This window comes from Stegostoma tigrinum, chromosome 5 (assembly GCF_030684315.1).
Source record: "Stegostoma tigrinum isolate sSteTig4 chromosome 5, sSteTig4.hap1, whole genome shotgun sequence".
NCBI lineage: Eukaryota > Metazoa > Chordata > Chondrichthyes > Orectolobiformes > Stegostomatidae > Stegostoma > Stegostoma tigrinum.
In genome coordinates, this window is record NC_081358.1 from 23732357 (window position 1) to 23748535 (window position 16179).

Below are 16179 nucleotides of genomic sequence, written 5' to 3' on the forward strand. Positions count from 1 at the left end.
AATTGTCAAAGATGTAAATATTAAAAGATGAAGATGAGTACAAAATAGTAATATTCCAGAAACAGTGTCAAACTACACACCATCCTTAAGAAATGCACCAAAGCATAACTCAAGACTATTGTTAGTTGGAAGTCTCAAAAAGTTTAAATGTTTCAGAATAAATAAGCCTCCCAGATAAAGCTAATATGCAAGGTAAGTGTGCAGAGTTGGGAAAAACATATTAGCATGGACGAAGGATTGGACAGAAAAAAGAAGTATGTACAATTGGGATATTATCAAGATTGTAGATCCTGACTATTTAAATGCCATCAGGATCAGTGTAGGACTTCAGCATTTATAATCTACATTCATGACTCAGGTAATTAAGTATCTGTTTGCTGATGATACAAAAATGGATAGGAATGTATTCTGAACAGGCCACGAAGGAGCTACAAAGAGATAGACTCATAGATGAGGCCATTCAACTCACTGATGCCCAGTTTGGGTTCCACAGGGGCCACTCAGCTCCTGACCTCATCACAGCCTTGGTTCAAACATGGACAAAAGAGGTAAATTCCAGAGGTGAGGGGAGAGTGACAGCCCTTGACATCAAAGCTGCATTAGTGGGGTGTCAGGGACAAACTCTCCACTGTTGGAGGCATACCTGGTAGAAAGGAAGATGTTGTGTCGTTGGAGATGAGTCATCTCAGCTCCAGGACACCTCTGCAGAAGTTCCTCAGTGCAGTTTCCCAGGCCTAACCATCCTCAACTGCTTCATCAATGACTTTCATTCCATCTCAAGATCAGAAGGACAGACGTTTACCAATGATTGCAAAATGTTCAGCGCCACTCATGACTCATCAGACACTGAACCAGTCCATCTTCAAATGTGACAAGATCTGGACAACATCCAGGCTTGGGCTGACAAGTGGCAAGTAACATTCGTACCACACAAATCCCAGGCTATGACCATCTCCAATAAGAGGTATTCAATGGTGCTACCATCACTGAATTCCCCTACTATCAACAACCTGGGGCTACCATTGACCAGAAACGCAATTGGACTCACCACATAAACACAGTGGCTACAGCAGTGTGTCAGAGGTTAGGAATACTGCGGCAAATAACTCATCTCCTGACTTCAAAGCCCACCCACCATCTACAAGTCACAAGTCAGGATGTGATGGAATAGTCCCCACTTGCCTGGATGGATGCTGCACCAACAACACTCGAGAAGCTTGACACCCACCAGGACAAAACAGCCTGGTTGACTGACACCATATCAACAAATATCTACAGCCTCCACCACTGATGCTCAGTAGCAGCAATACGTGCTATCTACAAGATGTACTGCAGAAATTCACCAAAGATCCTAAGCAGCACCTTCCAAACCCACGACCGCTTCCATCTGAGGGACAAGGGCAACAAGTACATGGAAACACCACCACCTGCAAGTTCCCTTCAAGCCACTCACAGTGATGATTTGGAAAAATATCATTGTTCCCTCACTGTCACTGGGCCAAAATCTTGGAATTTCCTCCTCAAGGGCATTGTAAACCAACAAATAATACAAGGCCTGCAGCTGTTCAAGAAAGCAGCTCAATGCCAATGACAACTAAGGATGGACAATAAATGCTGGCCAGCCAGTACACTCACATCCCATGAGTGAATTTTAAAAAGAACTACTTGTGTCTGCCCTGGTCAACAAAGATTTGACTACACCAATCCCATTTTTCATCTCTTGGTACATAGCTCTAAAGGCTATGGCGATGCAGGTGAGTTTAACCACTCTTTTACAGAATGAGGTCCAGATTCCACACTCACAGAGGGAAAAAAAATTCTTAACTCTTCTCTTAACTTTCTACTGCTTACTTTAAATCTGATTTTTGACACCTTGAAAAGTGCCTTCCTCACAATCATATCATATTGTGCCCCTCATAATCTTAGACACCTCTATCCAGTCTCCACTCAAGATTAACTTCTCTAAGAAAACAAAACAACCTATCGAATCTTTCTTCATAGCTCAATGCTCAACTCAGTTTACCAATCCATTGATAACCCCCTGCAGTTTACTGTCATCCTTTTCACTTTTTACTACTCTAAAAATTTGTGTGCTCAGAACTGTCTCCTCCCTTGTTGGGTTCTCTAAGTAGGGGCTAACAATTCTTCTGGATGCACTTTATGAATTTTGCTCCATCCTTGCCTTACATGTTAAAACTGCCTCAGTTAATAGAGTTGAAATCCCTTATCATTACTGTCTTAATATTCTTAGATTTCCCTGAAATCTGATAACATTTTTGAGAATCTACATCCTACTCAGTGTTTGGGGATCTACAGTACACACACAACACTCTGTTTGCCCATTTTGTGGTATTTTCCTTGAATTCAGAATGGCTCATTTGATGTTCTTTCCAAAATATCATCCCTTGTCATTGCTTTATTTGATTCCTTGCAACCTTCTCTCCTTTTTTATCCTCTTTCTTCTCTATCAAGTCAGAATATCCTATAACAAGGAATGTTGAGCTGCCAAACTTGCCCATCTTTCAGCCAAGTCACGGTCATAGATATTACTTCATACTCTTATGTGTCTATCTGTGCCCTCAGGTCGTCAGTCTTATTCCTCAGCCACCTTGCATTAAAATATATCCTATTTAATGCTGCTAAGCTCACTTTTACCTTAGGCTGTTTCTTCTGCCTTCTAAACTCGCATACTTATGTTTTAAATTCAAAATCTGCTCATCTCCTCTCCTCTCCAAACTACCTGTCACAATTCCATTCTTTTGGTTTAAATCCATCCCAACAGTGTTAGCAAATTTTCCTGAGGATGTTGGTTCTGTTCCTGTTCAGATGTGACCTTCCCGCCTCCACCAGAAATGATCCCAATGTCTAAGGAATTGAACGACACTTCTTGCCACGCATTAACCTGCTATACTTCTATTTCACTCAATTCTGGTGAATCCAAAGATAATTCCCTTTGAAGTCCTGTTCTAATTAACTCTCTAATGTCTGCTTGCAGCACCTCATTTCTCTTTCTTCAGTATCATTTGCCCAACATGGTCCACAACATCTGTTTGCTTTTCCTATTCAGAATGCCCTTCAGTCATTCCATGGCATCCTTGACCCGGGCACCTGAGAGACAACATACCATTCTTGCCTCTCATTATTTTGTAAGTTTCAATTAGATTGCCCCCTCATCCTCTTAAACTCCATTAAGAGCAGACCCAAAGTCATAGAATCCTTACAGTGCGGAAGCAAGCCATATGGCTCATCTTTCCTGCAACAGCGCTCGAAAGATCATCGCACCCCTACTCACCCCTATCCCTGTGGCCCTGCATTTCCTATGGCTTATCTAACTAGCCTGCACATCCCTAGGCACTATTAGCAATTTAGCATCACCCATCCACCTAACCTCTGCATCCTTGGGCTATGGGAGGAAACCAGAGCACTCAGAGGAAACCCATGCAAACATATGGAGAATGTCTGTGTTGAGTTTAAAAAGTCACCTGAGGGTGGAATCAAACCCGGGTGCCTGGCACTGTGAGGCAACAATGCTAACCACCAAGTCACTGTACCATCCTGAGTCTTCAACCACTCTCATATGACAAGCCATTCATCATTCTTGTAAACCTCCTCCGGACACCCTCCAACAACAGCACATCCTTTCTTAGCTAAGAGACCCAAATCTGCAGACAATATTGCAATTTAGGTCTGGGCACATCCTTATAAAACCTCAGCAGTACATCACTGCTGTTGTATTCTAGCCCCGTTGAAATGAATGCAAGCAATGCATTTGCCTTTCTAACTGTTAAATTGAACCTGTCTGTTAACCTTAAGAAAATCATGAACTAGGACACAAGTCCCTTTGTTCTTCAGGTTTCTGAAGCCTTTCTCCATTTATAAGGTATTTTGCGCCTCTATACTTCCTACTAACATGCATAACCTCACACTTTCCCAAAGTGTATTTCATTTGCACTTGGTTTGTCCAAGTCCTTCGGCAGCCGGCCTGCTTTCAAAACACTACATGTCCCTCTACCTATCTTTGTGTCATCTGTAAACTTAACAAAAATGCCCCCAGTTTCTTCAACCAGATTGTTGATGTATAACATGAACAGTTGTTGGCCCAACACAGGCCGCTGCGGAACTCCGCTAGTCACCGGCAGTCATCCTGAAACAGACCCTTTTATACTCACTGTCTGCCTTCTGGCTGTCAGCCAATCCTCTGTCCATGCCAGTACCTTGTCCCTAACACCATTTGGCTCTTAATTAATTTGGCAGCTGCCTGTGCAGCATTTTTTCAAAAGCCTTCTGGGAATCCAAATTGGTTATGTCCACTGGCTCTCCTTTGTCTAACTTGCTCATTATCTCCTCGAAGAGTTCTCACAGGTTTGTCAGGCAGTCCCCAACCCTCCAACCTCCGACAAAGCTGTGCTGAAGTAGGCCCATTTTACTGTGCACCTCAAGGGGAGGTGATGGCCTTGTGGTATCATTACCGGACTGTTTCTCCAGAGACCCACAGAGGTATAGACAGAGAGGTAGAGACAGGGTGGATAGCAAGGAGCTTTCTCCCAGAGTGGGGGATCAGTTACTAGGGGTCACGATTTCAAGGTGAGAGGGGAAAAGTTTAAGGGAGTGATGTGTGGAAAGTTCTGTACCCAGAGGGTGGTGGGTGCCTGGAACGCGTTGCCAGCGGAAGTGGTATAGGCAGGCACGGTAACGTCATTTAAGATGTATCTAGACAGATACATGAATGGGCAGGGAGCAGAGAGATACAGATCCTTGGAAAATAGGTGACAGGTTTAGACAGAGGATCTGGATCAGCACAGGCTTGCAGGGCCAAAGGGCATGTTTCTGTGCTATAATTTTCTTTGCTCTTTGTTAGATCAACATAACATTCTGGGGGCCTGGATTCAAATCTTGCCACAGCAGACAGTGGAATTCAAATTCAATGAAATGTGGAATTAAGAACCTAGTTATGACCATGAATCCATTGTTGATTGTTGGGGATAAAAAAACCATCTGATTCACTAATGTCCTTTAGGGAAGGAAACTGCCATCTTTACCTGGCCTGGGCTTTTTGTGACCTCAGACCTACAACAATGTGATTGACTCTGAACTGCCCTCCGGGCAGTTAGGGATGAGCAATAAATGCTGCCTGGGCAGTGACGCCCTCATCCTGTTAATGAATAAAACAAAAATCTTGCAAGTAGTCCGCAATCTCATCCTTAATAATGGGTTCTAAAATCTCACTAATGAGGTCAGGCTAACCAGCCGACAATTACCTATCCCCTGTCCCCCTGCCTTTGTAAACTGTGGTACTACATTTCCATATTCCAATCCTCTGTGACTGTCCCTGGCTCCAGTGATTCTTGAAAATCACAACAAATGCTTTCACAATCTCTTCTGCTATCTCCTTCAGAACTCTGGACATAGTCCATCCAGTCTGGATGCTTTATTCAGCTTCAGACCTTTTAGCTTCCACAGCACCTTCATGGCCACTACACTCACCTCTGTCCCGACTCGCTTGAAGTTCCGGCAGGCTGCTGATGTCTTCCTCTGTGAAAAATGAGGCAAAGTTCCTATTCAATTCCTCTGCCCTTTCTTGTTCCCCATTACTACTTCTCTAGTTTCATTTTCTAGGAGAATGCTGTCCACTCTTGCCCCTCTCTTACCTTTTACATAGCTAACAAAACTCTTACCATTTTCTTTTCTGTCACTAGCTAGCTTACCCTTATATTTCATTTCCTCCACTCTCATTACTTTCTTAGTTATGTTCTGCTGATTTTTCATGGCTTTCCAATCCTCTGGCTTCTCACGAATCTTGAGCACATTGCCTGCTTTCTCTTTTGCTTTAATGCTGTCCCAGACTTCCTTTATTCACCTTAGCTGACTCATCCTCCCCTTAGTCTGTTTCTATTACCTTGGGATGAATTTCTGCTCTGCCTCTGAATTACCCTCAGAAACCCCTGCCATTACTGCTCCACCGTCTTCCCTGCCAGGCTGCCTTCTGATCAACTTTTGACAGCTCTACTCTCATATCCCTGTAGTTAGCTTTACTCAATCATAACATCACAACATCTGATTCAAGCTTCTCCTTTTGAAACTGCAGGATGAATTTTATCACATCATCATCACTGCACCCAGGAATTCCTTCACTTTAAGCTCCTTAATTAAGTCTGTCTCGTTACACATCACCAAATCCAGAACTCTATCACAAGATGCTTCTAAAAACCATCTTATAGGCATTCCACAAGTGTATTTTCTTGGAATATGCTCCAAACCCGATTTGCCCAGCCCACCTGGGAATTAAAGCCTCCCATGATCATTGTAACAGTGCCTTTCTTACATGCTTTTTCTATCTCCTGCTGGGAGCACTGTACATAACTCCCTTCGGTGTCATTTTTCCTAATGTCTTTGATTCGCCTCCCCCTTTTTCCCTATTTATTTCAGAACCCTCTCCCCCTCCCCATTTTCTGATGAAGGGTCACGGCCCGAGATGTCAGCTTTTGCGCTCCTAAGATGTTGCTTGGCCTGCTGTGTTCATCCAGTTCCACACTTTGTTAACAAGGTCTTTATGATGTCCCGGCCATATAAAATGCCTGCTCAGTGATGCTTGCATTTCCCTGTTCCTATATATCCTACCACAGGAATTTCAGGCACCAACTGCAATATCTCACTATTATATCTGGGCAGTACCACTATTTGATCACCAACTGTCCATTCTTTGTCCAAAGGTCTGTGAGGATATCTCCACTTCATTGTCAGAACTTCACTTTAATACAACATCACTCCTGAACTCTTTTAGCCTCAGCTTCAGTGAGGGCTGTTTGTGCCAACTTATTTAATTCTGCATCCGTTTTCTGCGCCTTGATAGACATGCCAAATATGTCTATGAACTTCAGCACAAAAACCTTGTAATTAACTGTATAAGTAACTCAATAATGATCTTATCAATGTAAATCACAATCAACTAGTCTTGACCAGAAATTTATTGCAAGTGTGGAGGTTTATTACTTTGGGTTGCAGGTCATTTTAGGAAATGTAAAAGATATTATATTTGAAATTTATGCTTTCTTACTTTTAATTACTTTCTCTTAAGCCTTAAAAGTGGCAGGAATCACAGGTAGTTTGGGGGGTGAAGGCGCCTTTTGGCATGCTTGCCTTCATTGGTCAGAACATTGAGTGCAGGAGTTGAGACATCGTGTTGTGGCTGTACAAGACATTAATGAGACCATTTCTAGAATACTACATACAATTGTAGTCATTCTTCTATTAGGAAGGATGTTGTAAACTCGAGAGGGTGCAGAAAAGATTAACAACGATGTTGCCAGGAGAGAAGCGTTTGAACTTTAGGGAGAGCTGAATAAGCAGGGCTTTTTTTCACTAGAACATCAGAGGCTGAGGGGTAACCTTAAAGAGGTTTATAAAATCATGCGGGGCATGGATACGGTGAATAGCTAAGGTCTTTTCCCTGGAGTGGGGAGTCCAAGACTAGAGGGCATAGGTTAAGGTGAGAGAAGAAAGATTCATCAAGGACATGGGGATAACTTTTTCATGCCTAGGGTGGTGTGTGTATGGAATGAGTTGCCGGGGAAGTGGTGGAGATTGGTACAAATACAACATTTAAAAGGCATCTGGATGGGTACATGAATAGGAAGAGTTTAGCGGGATATGTGCCAAATGCTGGCAAATGGGACTAGGTCAGGCTGGGATGTCAGGTCAGTAATTCATCAGGTCAGATGAATTAGACTGAAGGGTCTGTTTTTGTGCTGAATAGTTCTATGACTTTATAATCCTGTCTTTCCTTCTCAATCTACATCCCTCTTGGTTTGCGTGGTTGACAATGAATTCAATCATTTTAATTCATGTTCCTCGTCATTTCAGATTTCCCCAATTCACAAGTTGCTGGTTACCCCAGGTTTCTTCAACTTCCCAGATGTCCTTTGCTCCTGCTGCCTTTGCTGTCCATTATGCACTTGTAACTCCAGCAAGTCAATGAGTAAAAATTGTGAAAACCTAAACATACATAAACAAGTCTACTGAACAACGTCCACCGTCTGATGACATGCTCTGACAAAATCTGGGCTATCATAAAATTGATTAATAATATGTCCTTATTTTACCCAGATGGGCAACACAAATGATATTTAATTACGTAAACTGATGCATGAAAAACACTAAGTCATGAGAAAAGGTTCCAAAGTTTATTTATAACGTAATTACCTCCTCATAGCAGGCTGAGTATTGCTTTTGAGCCTCCTCTAACTCTTTCTGCAAAGCATACAATTTGTTTTCCTTCTGATGAATCTGTAAAACAAAGAAATATAATTCAAGTACAGTCTTCCCTTTGTGTTTTTCACCACCCGAATCTATAAAAATCTGGCCTAGCTAAACCTTGTGGAGGGCTGCAGTTTTTATACATATATTGAAAATGATTCAGTGCTGAACAATGGACTGCATTTTTGTTTTCCAATGTTTCAACACAAGATATACATAAAAATGCACAAATTCCATGTTTCTATTTGCAAGGATGAAGTGTCTGATGTAGTGACTAATAACCCACTCTATATGCTGAAAGTTTACCTATGGTTTCGCTCACAACTGACGAAATGCAATTTTTCAGAATGTGACTCAGATGGTGTAAATTAGATATTAGTTTCTATCAGTGCACAGGGTGAATGAACCGTTCCGAAGATCCTGCAATAACTGCACCTTTAACAGCATGAAAGGCTTTTATTTCTCCATTTTCTAAACACAGAAAAATGTATCCCTACAATTCAGAATATTGAATGTCTTATAGAAAGTGAAAGGTCATTTGTAACTGTCCACAGGATTGATGGAGTTAAGATAGCTCTTTGACCTTCACCTTGCACTCATGAAGTACAGTCTCAGATGACAGAGCATCATGCAAGTTTTTGAAGACTGTCCTTTTCATTCCATATCACACTAAGGCTATATTCTGATATGTGCTCATAAGTGTACATCAAGAATTAATTACATCAGGTCTTCCCTCATTAAATAGCAAACCATCTTTTAGTAGTGCTGAGGCTGTAATTTACATAAATTCAAATGTGTCATTTTATTTGCTATTTTTGATCTGATCCCACAGAATAATTTCTTTCACGGCTTAGATAAACACCAAGGTCATCTACTGAATATATATAATTTAAACTGAAGAACATAATCTGCACTAGAAACTAATTTTGCAACATTTGTATTTGAAAGAAAGCTCTCTTGTAAAAACTCTTACATAATAGATGGGAAATCTCAATGTATTGAAAACAGCAAATCACACCAAAGAAACATTTAGAAGTAGTTTTAATATTAATGAATTTTTATATGTGTTTATAAACAATTTCCTAAACAGAATTTATGTTCCTTATATGAAAAGGAGTGGTATCAAAGTAATATAGTCAAACAGTATTTTCCCCATCTTTGATAAACAACTATAAAACATAAAATGAAAACAAATTTTGTCTTCAAAAAGCCATGACAGAAATGAGGGGTGCTACTCCATTCTATTTTATAGAATACAAACATCTCTTAATGAAGAAAATTGAAATCTTTCATTGCGTTTTAAAGCAAGGATAATATTTACGAGATATTGTATATCAAATACATTTTAAAATTTGCAAAAGAAATGCCTACAAGTCAGCATAAGAATTTGTGATCACAAATACAGCACGAGATTTAACAATGTCACTTTTATACCAATAAAACTAAGGTCAAAATGTTCAAACAGTCAGACTCTGAATCATCTGTAATTTTTCTCTAAAACAAATTTCAAGCTTACTTTTATGAGTGATGGAGCAGGCTGTAAGGGCCCAACGTCCTGCTCTTGCTCTAATCTGCACACGGATGCTGCTGGATCTGCTAGGCATTTCCAGCAACTTCTGTTTTTGTTCCTGATTTACAGCATTCGCAGTCCTTTTGGTTTTTATGGAGTAAGGTGTATAAAGGAATTTTCTACCAAGGATACTGTTTCACTTGACGTATATTAATAACCTAGTCTTGGATTCACAGGGAAGTTTTAAATTGATGGACTAGCACAAAACTTGGAAGTATTGAGAATTATGAGAAGCATGGAGTTAGTTTTCAAGAATTGGAAGGGATGGACACATGACAAATGGATTTTAATGCATGGACAAGTGATGTGATGCATTTTTCCATCAATAACAAGACAAGGCAATAGATACCAGAGGATGCGGTCCTAAATGAGAATACTTCCAGGGATCAAGGACTTGGTTACGAGGATATGTAAATTGGGAGCAGGGTCAAAGGGCCTACTGGCCGAATCTTGCTCCATGATTATAGTTGATCTGATTGTGGTCTGAATTCCAGTTTCGTGCCTAATAGTCATGCATCTATCTTCCTTTGTCTTGAAAATATTCACTGACCCTCTCTTCATTGCTCTCTGCAGATGAACACTCCATAGAATCTCAAACCTCTGAAAGAAAAAGAAATTCTTTCTGTCTTTAGAAGGTAACCCCTCTCCCTGAAGAGGAAGCATTCTTGCAGCAATCAACCTGGTAGTCTTTTCTTATATTCTAAGTTTCAATAAGACAAGCTTTGCAAGGTCAGGAAGGAGGGATCACATCCAAAATGAGACACAGCCGCAGTGAGTATATATTTTGAGGAATTTGGAGGCAATGCGGTAATTCTTCAGAGGGGGAAGAGGTGGTTTATGCTCACTTTTGTTTTGTCTTACAATTTGTAAGATTTATTTTTAAAACATGATAAAGTTGAAGCCAAGAGTCAAGGCCCCACTGCAAAAGTGGAATCACAGGTAACTATAGTTCATTAAGTTGGTGATAAGTAATAATTTGACTAATGTGACATGGCTTTGTGCATGAGAAATAGTGTCTCACTAACTTGATTGAGATTTTGAAGAAACAGTGAAGTGGATTGATGAAAGCAGAGCGATGAAGGTAGAAGAGAGAGGGTGGAGGTGAAGAGTTCCTTTTCAGACTGGAGGCTTGAGACCAGTGGTGTGCCACAAGGATCCCTGCTGGGTCCACTGCTTTTTGTCATTTTACATAAATTATTTGGATGTGAACGTAGGAGGTATGTTTCGTAGGTTTGCAGATTGGAGGTGTAGTGGACAGTGAAGAAGGTTACCTTCGTGTGCAATGGGATGTTGATCAGATGGGCCAATGGGCAGAGGAATGTCAGATAGAGTTCAAAACAGATAAATGTGAGGTGCTGCATTTTGGAAAGACAAAATCTGGGCAGGACCTATACACTTTGTGGTAAGGTCCTCAGGAGTGTTGCTGAACAAAGAGACCCTGGGATGCAGGTTAATGGTTCCTTGAAAGTGGAGTCCCAGGTAGATAGGATAGTGAAGGCAGCGTTTGGTATCCTTGCCTTTATTGGTCGGTGCATTGACACTGGCCAAGCCCAGGTGCATTTACCAACAGGATTAGACAAAGCCCAATTCCAAGTCTGCTGCCAGGCTTACCCTCAATTGAATACAGCAGCCTAGATTTCTCAGAGAGGCTTGGTAAATCTACTGAGGTGACTACTTTTTAGGTTGTAAGGAGATTGAGATGGTGCCTCCATTAGAAGGCAAAGGAAGAAATAAGTTCGCTCCTATGTTGGGGCCAGGCAGGTTCATCTGAACAATTAGACAGGAATCCCTCTAGTGGTAGTAGCAGGGTCCAAGTCACAATTGGTGACAGCAGGGGTCCCCTTGTTGGGCTGTGAAGCCTTGGGCTAAAAGGCCTTTCACCCTCAGGACACTGCCTTCTTATTTGCCATTTATTGAAGGGATGGTCGGTAGACACCTCTCTGCCAACAAATTACCAGGAGCCTAGAAAAATGTCAATTGTTCCTTTAATGATACTAATTATGGAAAAATGGCCTGACAGCCAGACTGGCCAGGAAGCCCTCATTGGATGGCCCCACAGAACTATAGGTTTCCTAAGCCTGCCACCCAGTGCCACTAATACCCTAGCTTAACTCATCCACTAATAAAAAAAATCCTGTCTATTGTCCTTCCTTTATGTGTTGGAGCTCTCATTGTTAATTCAATGAGAAAGTCAAGCAAAAGCTATGTATACAACAAATTATAAAACTGGTTTGCATTTTTTAAAATAATCTGTTCCTCTCCATTTTGTTTTCAGTAAAGAAATTGGAAAAAAAACCACAAAAAAATTCACAAAAAGCCTGCATAATTTGGTGAAATCCAATACATGTTTTAATGATTACAAAAATTGAAAGGGAGGAAACAAGGCTATTTTATATAAAATAGTCTACTTAAGTAAAATGATAAGTAATGTCAGGAAGCGCATTTATCCACAAAAAGTGGTAGATGTTCAGAACTCTCTTTCATAAATGGCAGTAAATGCAGGACCACTTGTTAAATTAAAATCTGAGATAGATAAATTTTGTTAAGCAAAGGCATTAAGGGATATGTACCAAAGACAGGTGTATGGAGTTAGGTCAGAGATCAGCCAGGATCTCACTGAATGGTAAAACAGGCTTGAGGGGCTGACTGTCCAACTCCAATTCCTATGCTCCCGCCATCACTGACTGTTGTGTTTAATCCAGTATATTGAAACAGCTCACCAAGCATACTTTGACATAATATCCCAAACTGGTCATCTCTCACCCAAACAGCAATAACTTCGATGGAATAAAAATGCCTCCAATTTTTCTTTCATGTATTGTTACTTCATCAATCTGGTACAAACATTGCTTAATTCCCTACATAATACATTTCTTAAACAGCGCTCTCAAAGGCTACATGGTTTTAGGCAAAAAGAACCACCTTGTTTAATTGGCAAAAGGCTAATAATTCAACATTGGGACAAAGGTGAGAAAGACAATGCTTTTTTTTAAAATACAAGTTTTTTGGATGTGACGACTTTTAACTTAAAGCATTACTTATTGACTTCATTTAGCTCTGTCATCAACACTGGCATAAATCATTGGTTTGAATTTTCCCTGTAAAGTTCAGTAGGGGCCTATCCCCAATCATGATAGCTGTTCTGCAGCAATTTTCCATTTGGAACAGTATTATTTTCTTCAAGACAATGTTCTTTCCTCAATTTTAAGATGCAACACTGCCCAGACACCAGAAAGCCAATCAGATTGGCCAGCAGCACTATGGTTCCATCAGTACCAGCAGGAGAAAGTTGACAATGGCTGGGGCTACTGGTAGTCTCGCCAGGGTTGAAGGTTTTGATGAGGCAGTTTGCGAGGTAAGGATAACAAATCGGGTGGGAGAATAAGTTAAATAAACTGTACGGAATCTTAAAGAGGAGGAATTATTTTCTATGGGATGGTCTCCAAACAGCCTGTGGCCAGCAAAGGGTCAGCACCACCCACTCCCCCTCTCAACTCTGCCTAATATCAGTCCTTGGAGCTAAAGTTGCAAAAGTGGAATAGAGCCCTTGAATGGCCATTAATTAGTCCAAGGGCTACCAAAGCCTGCTAAATTTCAGACAGTTTGAGAGCAGGCAGAGAGACAAGGGGAAGCCTACCTAAGAGGCTTTACATCTTCTCTGCCTTCAAATCTGCTAGCTATGAAGCACAAAATCCAACTCCACATTTGAACCAAGCTTTAATAACACAGGAAATATCTCTTTATATTACAAAAAGAACAAATTAAAGAATCTTCAATTTTGTTTTCCTTTGTCAATTTTCTCCATTCCCTCATGCATTTTTAGGATATGATTCCAAGACACTAGCTGCTCTACAATACAGTGATTGATACTAGAAAATATCACAATTTAATCCAATTATGTCCTCACAAAAGATTTACAGAAGAATGTTGGGCAGAAGGCAGAGATATGCAAGAAAAATATTTTCAGCCAATCATTCTCTCCTCAACATATCCAAAGACAAATGCCACCATGCCTGAGATCAGCTGAAACAAAATGGACAAGAGGTTAAATTTAGAGAATTTGTCTGTGGATAGACGGATGTGTACAATAATCATGTCCATGTTGATAAATATAAACTGACTGAGCATTATAGTTAACAAAGTGTGAAGCTGGATGAACACAGCAGGCCAAGCAGCATCTCAAGAGGACAAAAGCTGATGTTTCGGGCCTAGACCCTTCATCAGACAGGGTCTAGGCCCAAAACGTCAGCTTTTGTGCTCTTGAGATGCTGCTTGGCCTGCTGTGTTCATCCATCTTCACACTTTGTTATCTTGGATTCTCCAGCATCTGCAGTTCCCATTATCACTGAGCATTATAGTTAGTGATTTAAAATTTTGTGATTATCACATTTTAAAATTAATGTCTCTTTTTCTTTATTGAAATCTAACTTTTGATTTGGGTTGTCTTTCCTTTTATTCAGATTTCCCTGGTTTTGATTCACTAGTATTCTGCTCTGGCTCTCCAAAAGTGATAACTTTGGGCTAAGCATCCTCAATCTTTAAGAAGTTGAACTAACTTCATTTCCTTTGTCGTAGAATCAGGTTCCACACCTCACTGGTTTTCATGCCAGATTGGTTGCTCACTAAATACATAATTTAAGATGCCAACAGTTACAAGTAATAATTTCTGAGGTAGGTTGTTTAAAGGTACATATTTTGGTTAATTAATGAACACAGATATTGGACAATATATGGTAGTTGAAAATTACTACAGATCATTTTTGCACAGCATAGAAAGTTTCTCAGTCATCAACCTGAAATCTACCCTCAAAAATCTTTCTTTCCGAGGCTTACAAACCTGTCTCTTTTCCTAATTCCTTCCAACTGAGAAAAAAAACTCAAAAGGGAAGAGTTAGAAAATATTGGAGACAGTGTCATTTATCATTTGCGGCAAATATGAAAAGCAAAGGATAGGGAGAAGGCAACTGTTTTGGAGCAACCTTTGGCCTCTCAGGACAGGTGATATAAAGAGTAAAGTTGATGTAAGGAAAAATGTCAAGCGAATGACAAGAGGGGTAGGAGATGTAAAGAATACAGGGCATGTATCTAGATTGTTCAAAGAAAAAGGCAGGTTTTAACCTAGATGTAGGTGAGAAGATATACCATATAGGTATACAGCAGTATTTGAATCAATTGTGTCAAGTTAAATTTGTAACAGAAACAATAGAAATAAGGGGATAGAGGAAAGAAGTCTTTAGGGTAGGGGATAGAAAAGGAGTCACTGTGGGCCATGTCATCTCTTAATTCAATCAAAAGCAAAAACATGTGGGGTGTATAAAGGCAGCCCATCAGCTATCCTCCTATTTTACACTGAAGTTAAATTTTATTCCTTCTCCCATGTGTAATTATATGAGGTGTACCAATTTTCTAATTGCTATTATTGAGCTTCTTGGCTTGACATATGAAAGTACAGTCAATAGAGGGAGAAAAAAGTAAAAAAAAACTCCCAGAAACTAAACATCAAAGCCACATTCAAAAAAGCCAAAAAGAGACTTTGTTATTTATTGTATAATCCATACATACTAACTACTTTAAAGTCTTTTTTGAAAAGCGTGGCAGTTCATCCTCCATGAAGGCAGCCAGAATGAAAGCCGGCACAGGTGTAGGTGTTGAGGCTATGCTTAGAAAGAAACAGCTCTCTTTTTAAAGAGCACTCTCTTCGATGATCTCTTCAGGAGATCACTGAAATTATAGTTGGTCATACTATATACATTGGACAACTGAAAAGAGTCTCAGTTGCATTTGTATTGTTTGCTAGGGTTGTAGATCTTAAATCAATAATGCCAACATTTTTTTTCATTTAATTTATTTTAATTTATTCATGGGACATGACCATTGCTGGATCAGTCAGCATTTATTTCCCATTCCGAACTGTCCCCAGAAGGAGGTGGTAATCTGCCTTCCCAAAACACTGCAGTTTTTGTACTACATGCTGCTAAAGAGTAATTTCTAAAATTCAATCTGTGACTTTGAAAGACTGGGAATGTGTTTCCAAGTCATGAAGGTTTGTGGCTTGGAAAGAAACTTGCAAGAGTACATTTGTGCCTGAACTGCCTACACTTTTAGGTGGTAGGCACTGTAGATTTGGAAGGTGCTGTCGTAGGAGCCTTGGCAATTTGCTGCTGTGCATCTTGTATGCAGTGCATGTTGCGGCTACTCAGTGTTGTTTCATTCTCTAATAGCTAAAAGCTTAGATTCTCTTCCTACTGCCTGAATCACATTTGAGTCAATCTGTTTTACAAAATTTGCCTTTGCCAAGAGTGTGTTTATGGAATGCTACTAGAGTGGAACATTTCCTGTTTGGTCGTTAAACATCC

General features: G+C 40.2%; 1 protein-coding gene across 1 annotated transcript in view; it reads right to left on the bottom strand.

The window, feature by feature from the left end:
- The window catches only part of LOC125452104 (uncharacterized), a 462089-nt gene that overhangs the window by 269216 nt on the left and 176694 nt on the right, over window positions 1-16179 (bottom strand). The window contains exon 9 of the mRNA XM_048530109.2: window positions 8200-8283. Coding sequence (XP_048386066.2) covers window positions 8200-8283 — 84 coding nt within the window. The remainder of the gene's footprint in view (window positions 1-8199; window positions 8284-16179) is intronic.